Raw genomic sequence first — 14,111 nt, forward strand, 5'->3', positions numbered from 1 at the left:
GTTAGACCCTACCAGTCAAATTTTGTTACCAAAAGGTCTAAATAAACTTGGGTGGAGATTCTACAAGATGAAACGGTTCATAAGCCTTAGAAGAATAACAGAGGAAAGAGCACAGACTGAAATGAAATAGAATGGATCCTAAACCAGTCTTTTTCTAATATTTGCAACTTCTGTGGTCTCCTCTGGAAAATAATCTAAATATTTATCTTAAAAGTTTCAGCTATTAAGAAGTAATATTTTAAAGCACTAAGCACATTGTCCATCACACAGTTGTTCAGTAAATGAAAAATATCATTGTCATTTTGAAGTGTTAGTAAATCTATAAAGGTTATAAAGCGTTTGACAACTTCAGTTTTACATACTTTGTTCTCTACTGTTCCCTCCTACCAAACTGAGCCCCTTATTCATCATGAGTATTTAACAAGTATATTCTGAATGACTGCAGAGAAGAATAGAAATTCACAATAAGATCTGAGAAGACAAGGAGATAGCTTTCTAGAATATTAGGTTTTCTTTTAATGCAAACCAATAGAGAGACATAAGGATTAGTTCTGACTAGTACTTAATATAACATTGCTTCCTAGACTCATGAATTCTTGGAGGCAATCAGTCCAGGACGGATAACTCATAAAATGGTCTCTAAGTGTCTGACATACGGCCCTCTGCCTTGTTCTTCCTTTTTATTTTGTGTTTCTTTTGCTTTTGTTTTTCGGCCACACCTGGTGATGTTCTAGGGTTACTCTTGGCTCTGCACTCAGGAACATCTGTCAGCTGCACTTCAGGGACTATATGGGATGCTGGGGATCAAATCCATGTTGGTTGTGTGCAAAGCAAACACCCTACCTTCTATACTGTTGCTCTAGTCCCATTATTTTTCCTTTTATTGAGAAAGTCACGTGTTAATTTACAAAAGTCATCTAAGTAGGGTATTGAAATTTCAAATCTTCAACACACTTTATATCTTAGGACACTATGGGTCCAGAAAACTGCCTGTTTTTTAAAAAATGTGCTTTCTGAGTTATTATAAAGATAATATATATAGCTCTAAGTTGAGTAAACTAAACCATATACTTAAGAGAACTGAATTACTTTTGGAAAATAAAAGTTTACTCACTAACTTAAAAAAATATGTTCATCTTCATTAGTGACCTTAGCACTTAATCCAAAAGTGGGATAGCATTTTTCACCAATATGATTAGCTTGCATGTTGAAGTTATTGCTTTCCTGTTTGGGCTAGGCTATGTAAGGCTAACTCATCGTCCTTCTGATACAAGTACACAGTTTATCTGGAGAACAAATTGACGTACTCAAGAGCCCAAGAAGTATTCATGGTCTATATTCTAAGAATTCTGCCTCTAGGAATTTTTAATAAGGAAATAAATAGAAATGTCAACAATTTTCATATTTAAGTAGATCATTTACCATTTTTTTTTACAAAAGTTGGAAATAATGTAAATACCCAACAACAGATATTTCAAATGGATCTCAGTATTTTTGGTGTTAAATTGCCCTATGTGCTGAAGGGATGGGTGTTTGAGCATTGTATAACTGAGACTTTAACCTGAAAGCTTTGTAACTTTCCACATGGTGAATTAATAAAAGAATTAAAACAAATAATAATAAATTGCCCTATGTGCTCAGGGCTTAGTCCTGACCCTGTGCTTCTTGATCACTCCCGATGGGCTCGAGGATCTACCCCAGGTTGGCCATGAGCAGGGCAAGCGTCTTACCTGCTGACACAGAACCCGCCTTTAGACATATAAATTATTCCCAAAAGTCTGTACTGTTACACAAGTAATGATTAGCTTTGGGAAAGAAAAGGGGATTGCAGGGTTGAGGGGATAATAAAGAGAGTTATGAATTTTATATGCTTATATATTTCTGCGTTTAATGTTTTTAAAGAGCATACATATTATATATATGTATATGAATATATAATACTCCTGTGTGTGTTTATAAATCCAGGATGCTGTCCTTTTCCATAATACCATTTATTACAACCTCTTGTATGGAAATATCTCTGCTTCAGCTGAGGAAGTGTATGCAGTGGCAAAATTAGCTGGACTCCATGATGCAATTCTTCGAATGCCGCATGGGTATGACACCCAAGTAGGGGAGCGAGGACTCAAGCTTTCAGGTAATCAAAGATTTTAGACCTGCTCCACCCTTACATAGTCCCTTCAAACCTTATCAGAACCATATTCTAGAAAATATAATTTTTCAGTATAAATCTAGTGCTCCTCCAGTCATTTGGACGCAGTTCCCAGTCTCCTGTCCCTATGTTTAAACAATCTAAGAAACCAGAAAGTAACTTTTCAGGCACAGATTTTTCACCTAAGTCTACAAAGTTAAGCACTTATTAATATAAATTTTAACTTTAACCATATTAATCTATTAATACAAGTTTTAACTTTAACCAGGTTAGCACTGTAGCACTGTCGTCCCGTTGTTCATCGATTTGCTCGAGCAGGATCCAGTAACATCTCCATTGTGAGACTTGTTGTTACAGTTTATGGTATATCGAATACGCCACGAATAGCTTGCGAGGCTCTGCTGTGCAGGCGGGATACTCTCGGTACCTTGCTGGGCTCTCTGAATGGGATGGAGAAATGGAACCCGGGTAGGCCTTTTGCAAGGCAAACGCCCTACCTGCTATTCTATCACTCCAGTCCATGTTAATCCATTAATTCTTGTTAGCACTGTCGTCCCGTTGTTCATCGATTTGCTCGAGTGGGCACCAGTAATGTCTCCATTGTGAGACTTGTTGTTATTGTTTTTGTCATATCTAATTATGCCACGGGTAGTTTGCCAGGCTCTGCCCTGTGGGTGGGATACTCTTGGTAGCTTGCTGGGCTCTCTGAGAGGGATGGAGAAATCTAACCGGGGTCAGTTGCATGCAAGGCAAATGCCCTACCCGCTGTGCTATTATCGTCAGGTAGGATAATCCATTAATAATTATATTAACGGAAAGCCAAGATTAGTATTCCCTCCTAGGGAAGCATTAAGGGTAAGATGTATTTTAGAAGTAAATAGTATAGCTCATTTTATTTTCCTAGATCATTACAGCATATTTTGAGTACCTGCAAACATCTTTATGCTTGATATGCTTAATTACTATACTTCCCTTATAGACAAACTTCATTTTCATGACCTTGTTGGTTTAGTGGGCAAGAAACTTGGGGAGCTTGGGTATTTCTTTTTTTCATGTGTTTGGGGGTTTGGAGCCATACCCAGTGGTACTCAAGGGTGTGGAGCTTGATGGTTACTGCCACAGGTGTTTGGGATTATTTACAGTACCGGGGATCAAATTCAGACCTTCTGTATGCAAAGTGTGCACACTAACCCTTAGAACTATCTTCATAGCTCTTTTTTCATTTTTTACAAACAAAGCCCCTCCACACTTTCTAACACCCCTCCACTTTTCCTTTCATCCTTACCCTAGTCCCCTCAGATATTATATATAGCCCTGCTGTTAGTATATATTAGTTTAACTTTTATTTTGCTTTATTTATAATAACGTAACTTAACAGCTTGAGAAATTAGAAAAAGAACAAGAAGTGAATTGTAAAGTAAGTTATAGTAAAGCCATAATAGCATAACATCAGAATTAGTCACAGATAAATCAGGAAAACAATACAAAGGTCAGTAAAACCAGGAGCTTGTTTTTTTTTTTTTCAAAAGATGTACCGAGAATGACAAACCTTTACCTAGAATCATGAGTGGAAAATAAAGGATCCCAAATAAGATCAGAAATGAAAGGAAAGAAATAATAATAGCTTCCTCAGAAATACAAAAGATCATAACAGGTTACTGTTGTCAACTTTATGCTACTAAGCTGGAGAACCAATATGAATTTTGAGAATCATATAACCTACTGAGACTGAATCACAAGGAAGTGAAAAATCTGAACAGACTTATCTCAAGGGAGAAAATTGAAATAGCCATTTAAGATGTACTTAGAGCAGAAAGAAGCTTAGATCTATATTGGTTCACTTGCGAATTCTACTAGACTTTCAAAGAAGATATAGCCTGTCTTCCCAAGCTCTTTGCAGAAAATTGAAGAATCAAGAATCCATCCTAATAATTTCTACAAGACTATTATTACCCTGATATAAAAACAGTATTATTACACTATTATCATATATAAAATTACATATAATATTATTATAGATAAAATATATAATATAATAACAGTATTATTACCTAAATACAGTACTATTACCCTAATACTAAAAACAGGCAGAGATACTAATACAACAGAAATTATCCCTGATGAGCACATGCCAATTTCAGTATGTACAAAAAAATCATACAGTACAACTGAGTGCAATTCATTCCAAGGATATAAGGATGATTCAATAAGTGAAAATTAGTTTATGTGATACACTGTATCAATGAAAGGAAAGATAAAAGTAGTTCATCAACAGATTCAGAGAAAGCTTATGGCAAGATTCAACACCCATTCCTGATAAAAACTGAGCAAAATAATGGTAGGAAGAACTTACCTCAGGATAGTTAAAACCAAATAAATTTCAAAACCTTTTAAAAACATCATGGTATTTTGGGGATCTACAAATACATTATGAGTATTTTGGGGACTCTGCATATTGCTTTGTTTAGGACTTTCTTTTCCTCTTTCTCCTTCTTCCCCCTTTTTTTGGGTTCAAACCTGATGTCTGCAATCAGGAATTACTCCTGATGGTGCTCAGGGGACCATATGGGATGCTGGGGATTGAACCCTGGTCAGCCATGTGCAAGGCAAATGCCTTACCTACTGTATTATCACTCTGGACCCAGGACTTTATTTTTTATGATGTTAATTTTTTCAGTCTATAAGTTGAGGATCTGTTTCCATTTCCTAGAATTTTCTTTTTTGTCAATGACATATAGTTTTATTTAGATGAGTTTTTTTAAGTTGATGTTCACAGGTATTTGATTATTTTGAGGTGCATTTCTGAATGGGATGCATTTTTAAAATTTCTATTCTTTGCATACAGGAATGCTGTGGATTTCTGCATGTTGATTTTTTAACCTGCTACTTTATGTGTTTATTGATTGTAGAAGCTTTTTTGCAGTCTTTAGAATTTTTCAAGTATAGTATCATCTTATTTGCAAGTAGTGATAACTTGACATCTTTTCCAAGCTGCTCTTGATCTCTCTTTCTTGCCTGATTGCTATTGCAAAGTTTTCCAATCACGAATCACGAAATCTCATTAATTGTCGATTTCTCCAGCAGGCTCAGTAACCTCTCAATTCATCCTTTCCCTGAGATCTAAGAAGTCTCTCTAGACTAGGCCCTCCCAAAGATGTCACACTGGAGGCTCTTTCAGGGTCAAGGGAATGAGATCCAGCTTGTTACTGGATTTAGCATATGAATACACCATGGGAAGCTTGCAAGGCTGTCCCATGTGGGCAGGAAACTCTCAGAAGCTTGCCAGTTTCTCCCAGAGGGAGAAGTAGGCTACAAGAAGTAGGCGCTTCTGGGAGCTTGCCTTTAAGTCTCTGGATGTTGGCCTTTGATGGGATTACACACACCTGGGTTCCTCTGCCGGTACCTTCATGCATGAGGCCTGTCTGAACGTGTGGAGAGGGGCCTCGAGCATGGCTGTAGCTAGGTTCCGGTGGTCTTCAGCCGCCGGGAGCTCTGCTCTGGGTGGGGAGGGAAGCTGGAGCAGATCTCCTCCGAGGGGCCCCGGGAAAGACAGCCAGGCGTGCGGGCAAGAGACTCTCTGCTTATATAGTTTTCCAAATATATAAAAACTTAGAGCTCAAAGATATATCTTGAGGTATACAGACAGCTAATCTATGACAATGGAGCAATGAAAACCTCTTCAATAAGTAGAAAGCTGGTCAGTCACATGTAAAAATAAATAAATTCAGACCCCTGTTTCACACCATGCACAAAAGTCTATTCAAAATTGATTAAAAACCTTGATACTGAATCTGAATCTATAGAAAGCATAGACTCTGCATGACATTCAATCTAGAGAAAAAATAGAAACTGGAATGCTTTGGACTCCTGACTACAAAACTCTATTAATCAAATCCATACACTATTGAAGTAAAAAGAAGCAGACTTTCATACCAATGGTATAGAGTATAGATCCCAGAAATAGATCCCAGATGTATAGGCAGTTAATGACAAAGGAGCTAGGTCTCAAGTGGTAGAAGGAAATCCTCTTCAAGAAATGGTGCTGGGAAAACTCAGCCACAATAAAAAATGAAACTAAAATACTGACTTGTACCCCCAAACAAAGATGAACTCAAATGCATTAAAGAGCTCAATATTAGACCCAAATGCTTAAAATATAGCAAGGAAAACATAAGCAGAACTTGTCATATCAACCTTAGAGACATCTTCAGTGACTCAATTTCTCTGGCAACGAAAACAAAAGCAAAAATAAACCATCTGTACTGCATCAAACTAATAAGGTTTTATACTGGAAAATAAAATATAGCTAAAATAAAAGATACCCTTACTGAATGGGAGAAAATATTTGCATACCATATGTCTGACAGTGGGATGGTATTCAACATATATAAAATATTCCCATAGTTCAGCAGTCAAAACCACAACAGTACATCCAAAAATGGGGAGAGTTGGGGGCCATAGCAATAGTACAGCGGGTAGGGCATTTGCCTTGCATGCGGCTGACCTGGGTTCAATCCCCAGCATCCCATATGGTCCCCCGAGCACCGCCAGGAGTAACTCCTGAGCATCCTAGGTGTGACCCAGAAAAAGAAAAAAAATGGGGAGAGTTGATGCATAGACACTCTCCAAGTGAAGATATGGATGGCCAGTAGGCATGCGAAAATGTGATTATCACTTATTATCAGGGGAATAGAAATGGCAATGAGAGATAATCACCTCATACCAGGGACAATGGCATGAAAAATAATGTAAATGACTGGTATTGAAAGGTTTGCAGTGAAAAGGGAACTTTCATTCACTGTTGGTGGGATTGTCATCAGGTTTAGGTGCTGTGGAAAATATTAATCCCTTCTCACCCCAGCGATTCCATTCCTTGGCATATTTCCCAGGTACACTGAAACTAACACGAAAAGTTAGGTTTTTTTATATGCATACCTTTGTTCATTGTAGTGCTGTTTACAGTAGCCAAGATCTGGAATCCATAGATGGGTGGTTAGGGAAATTAAGGTACACAGTGGAATACACTCATTATAATGAAATAGTATAAGAAAAGATGAAATCATGGCTTTTGCTACAATGTGGATGGAGATGTAAGGGATTATGGTAAGCAAGGTAAATTAGGGTGGATGACAGGTTATCTCTGATGTGATATATAAAGAAACAAAGTAAGGGTATGGACATTATCCAGTGGTAACAAAGCTTTGAACTTTGACTGCAGAACTGACATTACAAAAGCAGTGGTAAGGAAGAGGCATACTACAGTGGCATGAGGACAGTGGTAAATAGTCTTTGGCAGTGTGATTGTGTGGTGTTGATAACAATAGCTTTGTATACCACAAACATTAGTATTACTGCAATGCTACCTCAAATGCAATAAAATAATTTTTTTTAAGCTTGACTTAGACATTTTATTTTTTTTTTCTTTTCAGATTTTTTTTAATTTATTTATTTTTAATTAGAGAATCACCGTGAGGGTACAGTTACAGATTTATACACTTTTGTGCTTATACTTCCCTCATACAAAGTTTGGGAACTCATCCCTTCACCAGTGCCCATTCTCCACCACCCGTAAACCCAGTGTCCCTCCCACCCTCCCCAATCCCATCTCCCCCCCACCCCACCCTACCACTGTGGCAAGGCATTCCCTTCTGTTTTCTCTCTCTAATTAGCTGTTGTGGTTTGCAATAAAGGTGTTGAGTGGCCGCTGTGCTCAATCTCTAGCCCTCATTCAGCCCGCAACTCCCTTCCCCCACATGGCCTTCGACTACAATGTAGTTGGTGATCGCTTCTCTGAGTTGACCTTTCCCCGGAACGTGAGGCCAGCCTCGAAGCCATGGAGTCAACCTCCTGGTACTTATTTCTACAGTTCTTGGGTGTTAGTCTCCCACTCTGTTATTCTATATACCATAGATGAGTGCAATCTTTCTATGTCTGTCTCTCTCTTTCTGACTCATTTCACTCAGCATGAAACTTTTCATGCCCATCCACTTGACTACAAAATTCTTGACCTCCTTTTTTCTAACAGCTGCATAGTATTCCATTGTATAGATGTACCAAAGTTTCCTCAACCAGTCATCCGTTCTGGGGCATTCGGGTTTTTTCCAGATTCTGGCTATTGTAAACAGTGCTGCGATGAACATACATGTGCAGATGTTGTTTCGATTGTACTTTTTTGCCTCTCTGGGATATATTCCCAGCAGTGGTATTGCTGGGTCAAATGGGAATTCAATATCTAATTTTTTGAGAGTCGTCCAAATTGTTTTCCAGAAGGGCTGAACCAGTCGGCATTCCCACCAGCAGTGAAGAAGGGTCCCTTTCTCCCCACATCCTCTCCAACAGCGGTTGCTTTTGTTCTTTTGGATGTGTGCTAGTCTCTGTGGTGTGAGGTGGTATCTCATGGTTGTTTTGATCTGCATCTCTCTGATGATTAGTGATGTAGAGCACTTTTTCATGTGCCTTTTGGCCATTCGTATTTCTTCCTTGGTAAAGTTTCTGTTCATTTCTTTGCCCCATTTTTTGATGGGGTTGGATGTTTTCTTCTTGTAGAGCTCAACCAGTGCTTTATATACCATTGATATCAACCCCTTATCTGATGGGTATTTTGTAAATATCCTTTCCCATTCTGTGGATAGTCTTTGTATTCTGGTCACTGTATCTCTTGCGGTGCAGAAGCTTTTTAGTTTAATGTAGTCCCATTTGTTGATCTCTGTTTTTACTAGATTGCTTAGTTCCGTGTCACCTTTGAAGATACCTTTATCTTCAATATCGTGGAGGGTTTCGCCGACCTTGTCTTCAATGTACCTTATGGTTTGTGGTCTAATGTTGAGGTCTTTAATCCATTTTGATCTGACTTTTGTGCATGGTGTCAGGTCAAGGTCTAAACCCATTTTTTTGCATGTGGTTGTCCAGTTGTGCCAGCACCATTTGTTAAAGAGGCTTTCCTTGCTCCACTTCACATCTCTTGCTCCCTTATCAAAGATTAGATGGTCATACATTTGGGGTTGTGTGTAGGGATATTCCACCCTGTTCCATTGGTCTACGGCTCTGCCTTTGTTCCAGTACCATGCTGTTTTAATTGTTACTGCTTTGTAGTAAAGTTTGAGGTTGGGGATGGTGATGCCTCCCATCATCTTTTTCCCAAGAATTGTCAATAAAATAATTTTTAATGATTAAAACCTCGGGTACTAGATACCAAACCATAAAGTCCATAGAAGGCAATGTAGGTGATACTCTTGGTTCAGCATCAGAATGTTTTTGGAGATCCAACTGCTTTGACAGGAGAAATAACAACGGGAATAAAAATGAGTCTTTTTTAAATTAAAAGGCCTTTACCATTGTGAAAATAGCTACCAGAAACATGAAACTAACAGCATAGTAATTGTAGTTTTCTGACCATTAGTTTTGTTTTTAACATCTCAAGTATATTTCCAGGGTGTATCTATTTGGTTTATTTTGCTTGGGACTTTTTCAACCTCTTAAGTTTGGAGTTTAGTTCCTTCCCCAAATTAGAAGTTCTTAATAGTTTTCTACCCATATATCTCTTCTCATTGTGAAACTCTTTTATTATTTCACACTTAGTTATTTGTTTTTCAATTTGCTAATCTGTTCAGTTATTCTCTACTGGCATACTTTCCAACTCATTGACTCTGTCAGCTATTTCTCTTTGTTTACTGTTAAGCCTCTCTATTGTGTCATTTATCCCAGCCATTATAACATTAAGCCCACCATTTCTTTTTGAAGCTTTTTAGTATTTCTCTGTCCTTGTTATAATCTCATTTTGTTTATTTTAATTATGTCATTTAATATTATATAACTTGTTTCAAATTCTTCTGGCAAGCTGCTTAGATACATTACATTTGAACTTGCCTGTTTTTTTGTCTTGTTCTATTTTGTTTGTTTTGGTTTACTCCATTATTTGTTCCAAATTCTTCTGTTATTTTGAGTTTGGATGTTAAGGATCAGAGAGACAGAATAGGGGGGGTTAAGGCATTTATCTGCCTTGCATATAGCTGACAAACTGCATGTATCCCTGAATAATTCCAGGAGTTACCTCTAAGCATAAAGCCAGCCTCTAAACACTTCTGGGTGTGTGGCCCAGTCCTTCTTTCCCCCAGAATTGTATATTGATTTCTGTGGGCTACATTAAGAAACTGTCTTTTGTTAGCTTGCTGTGTACACTTTATATCAGAATTGTGGGTTGCCAGTGGTGTCTATTGCTTTCTATACTGATGCTTCTGCACCTGTTTACATGAATTTGGTATAGTGCTATTAAAGGGTAGAAACTGAGGTAGCAGCAAATGGGGTGGTCACTCTTGGATAGCACCATGAATTTGAGCCTCCTAAGGGGCTGCTAGTATCCATGCTAACATGCTCAGGAGTGCTAGATCTGAAATCATTCTAAGTTTGTTTTTCAGTCAGGCTTTCCCTGGTGATTTTCTGTCTATAGGAGCTATAAATAGAAACATGCTTCTCTCATAATTCTAATGCTCTAGACCCTAGCTTCTCAAACTATAGATTGTGACTCACACTGGTATCACCAAAACTTTGGCAACAGAAAATTATTTCTGAGATTGTATAGGGTAATAAGGTTCAGGATTTGTGAAAGTATCAGAGTTAGGTTCAATTTCCAATACCACATGGCCTCCCAAACTTTGCTGGGTATAGCCAAGGAGGCCCCCTAGCATTGCCTGGTGTGACCCTTGAGGCCTCCAAACAATGCAGAGGTGGCCGTGGTGGTCACTGGCACCACAGGTCCTGAGAAGCTGCGTTCTTGGGTCCGCCATTTGAGCACTGATTGGACGGTTCAAATAAACAGTAAATGGTTTCTGAACTTGCATTGACCAAAACATAATTCAAACATCAACCACATAATTAATCCAAGGTGTTTCTGCCAGCTCTCACACTTGTTGGCATTTCTCTGGTTGAAAAGGGTCTTGAGGGGGGGAAAGACCGAGAAGCCCTATTCTAGGCTCTGAATATGAATATGTAGGTGAATACAATTCCAGTGGTACCCTTTGCATAATACAGACACCAATTCCCGAGGGTAACTTTGCTTTTGAGGTAGCCAAGGTGGGAGGTCATTTGGTTCCCAACAATTTCCACAGTTGGCTCCATTTCCTAGGGCTAGAATTTCAACTGCCTGCCCCTGGGGCTGTGTTTGTCTGTCCTATCCTAAATAAAGCGAGTGCTTCTTAGCAGCCACTAGAACTATCTTGTGACCTCAGGCACCCCCAGCAAGCTGGGGTGCAGAGTATTTGCCCATTTTGACCCTTGCTTTGACCTTTGCTGTTTCCTACCTGTCCTGCAATCATTGCTGCTGTTTTACTGTTCCCTAGCACTCAGCTTGCTACTTTCCTGCTAGTCTCTAGAGGAATGCCTCTCCATTTTATATCTCATGATGCAAGTTCTCCTCATTGATACAATCTCTAAGTCTTAGATCCCCAGCGATGGGCTTGAGCCCTTCAGCTTCAGAGTACAGCTTCTAATTATAGTTTTCCACTTTCTCACAAGTTGCAGTGCTGCAAGTCACAGTGCTTCACTGACAGATGAAGCCATCTTATGTTAGACATTTTACTACCTTCCCTAAAGTCTCCAACCCCTGCTCTGTTAAGACTTCACCTACTGTATGATCCTCCTTTAGCTTGCTGTGTATGCATGGTCCCCTCACTGTATGGTCTGCATTTCCCACACTTTATCATTTAGATGAAAATGCAGGAAGAATAGAGTCTTGTGTCTCTACTTGTCAGTTATCTTTCCAGAATCCTTGGAGCCTTCTGTATTTTCATTTCAATGTTTAATCATCAGGGCTGGGCATATAGCTCAGTGGTGGAGCAGTCACCTTGTACGTTTAACATTATGGGTTTGATCCCTAGTGCCCCACCCCCAAGTGTTTAATTGTGAAATTGCTAGGTATAATTGTGAATTATCCAATTTTTGAGGCTTTATAAGATGTTTATTTTCCTCAGATTAAATGATTTCTAAAAGAGTAACAATGTCAGGGGCCAGAGAGATTGTGTAGCCAGTAGGGGATTTATCTTGCACATGGCCAACTTGGGTTTGATCTCACCATCCTATATAGTCCTTGGAGCTTGCCAGGAGTGATCACAGAGTTTAGAGCCAGGAGTAAGCCCTGAGCACTGCCATGTGTGGCCCCACAGCCAAAAAAAATTAATGTGTAGCTTTCTAATGTATGGAAGTATCATAGAAATCATACAAGCATACTATAGCTCCTATATTTTTCATTCTAGTTTATTTTAGACAGGACGTTTGTAGAGCAGATGGAATAATGCAAAATGTAAAAAAAGTGCACTGTGTAGATTTTAATAAGCCCTTATTTCTCGTTGTTATAAACTGACTTCATTTCTTTACAGTATTTTGTATGCACATAATATTTGCAGGCTACTGTGCTAAATGATTTTGATGCCAAGTGGGGTCCCCAGTGACTTATGTGAAGTGAGAAAGAGAAGAAGCAGAATTATCCATTTGGTTAATTCTAGTGTTCTTTACACACTGTAGACTAATATCTCAGTGACTTTGCCTGACATAACTGTGTTAAAACCCAATCATTTTTCTTTTTCTTTGCATGTTTTTTAAAATAGGAAAATCAAAGAAAAACAATCATGGCTAAAAGCTATCGCCTTCTCAAGATGAGGGATATAATATATAGTACATATTCTAACAATTATATACATAGTCTAATAATTAAATAAAAATGAACAAATGTTTCTGCTCCATATCCCAAAATTTGGTTGAGTAAAGTTTAAAACTGGATTGGCTTCCTCTGAGTATATACTTCTTGTAGGAATGTTATGCTGCAGGGTTGCTAGGTGAAATGGTTTTGGCATGGGTATGCCATGATAGCCTTTTGGTCCTGTGAAATGAGGAAGAATGTATATTGTTGAATGTAAAATTAACCACTAATATTGAACATATAAATTACCTATGTGGGGTTAACTGTAGTAATTAATGCATGTCCAGTACCATGGAATTCATTCCAACAAATCCTGCTGATTCTGTGCCAATTCTGGTGCTTTAGGCCCCCAGGTCAGCCTGTGGGTTGATGGATTCTGCCTTCTCTTTATTTACTTGTAGAGCACCTGGTCCTTCTAAGGAGTCTCTGGCTCTGGGAGTCCAGCAGAGGAGGAGACTGGCTATGGGGGAGGACTCAGACCTTCTTTATTGGAGCCTTACACTCTCTCTCATCACTACACTCTGCTTGTAAGGACATTCCTAACAGCAGTCCTCTCCTTCTTAGTAGTGTCCATGGCAACTCACTGCTCTGCCACTTAGCTGCAGTTCTGCTACTCTGCTCTTGGATTGGTGGGCAGCCTATTGCTTTCAGAGCTTCCCCCGGCCCCCATCGCTCTGTGTTCTCTCTCAGGGATTGTCAGCAACCTCCTCTTCCAGCCCTGGGCTGTCTGGGCTCATTTCTGTGATGAGGGGCAGCTCCTAGCTGTAGCAGTATCCCTTCACTAACGATCCCACCATAATTGAGAGAATAAGGGGGGCTTATTCTATCCAGCCTCCCTTGCAGTTGCTTTTCTCTAGAGCCCCTTCTCCCAAATCTTGGGGAACTCTTTCATGAGGAATAAGATAAAACCAGCTCTGTGTCAAAGCCTAGCTCTAGCACACAAGTATTCAAGGTTTCTCTGACTCCCATGTCCAAGTTTGCACTGTTTCAGTGGAATCAATGACTCATTCGATTCCTAAAACATGTTACATGGCACAGAGCTTCTAAATCTTGCTTAATGTCAGAAAAAAGGCGTAATACCCCACACAGAACAAATAAAAATAAAATATTTCATGTTGTATGTTGCGTGAATATTCGTGCGGTCGGAGGCGCTGAGACAACACGGAAGAAATGTGTTCTTGGAGGGTCTAGGTTCTCTCTGACTCTTGGACAAAGGCAGAGAGCCCCATGATCTCCTTTTATTGATCATGGTACCTCTAAAGGGCACAA

General features: G+C 39.0%; 1 protein-coding gene across 1 annotated transcript in view; it reads left to right on the forward strand.

Moving 5' to 3' along the window:
- The window catches only part of ABCB7 (ATP binding cassette subfamily B member 7), a 149,287-nt gene that overhangs the window by 106,606 nt on the left and 28,570 nt on the right, over positions 1 to 14,111 (forward strand). Inside the window, exon 13 of the mRNA XM_004620914.3 lies at positions 1,966 to 2,137. Coding sequence (XP_004620971.1) covers positions 1,966 to 2,137 — 172 coding nt within the window. The remainder of the gene's footprint in view (positions 1 to 1,965; positions 2,138 to 14,111) is intronic.

Source organism: Sorex araneus, chromosome X, assembly GCF_027595985.1.
Source record: "Sorex araneus isolate mSorAra2 chromosome X, mSorAra2.pri, whole genome shotgun sequence".
Taxonomy (NCBI): Eukaryota; Metazoa; Chordata; class Mammalia; order Eulipotyphla; family Soricidae; genus Sorex; species Sorex araneus.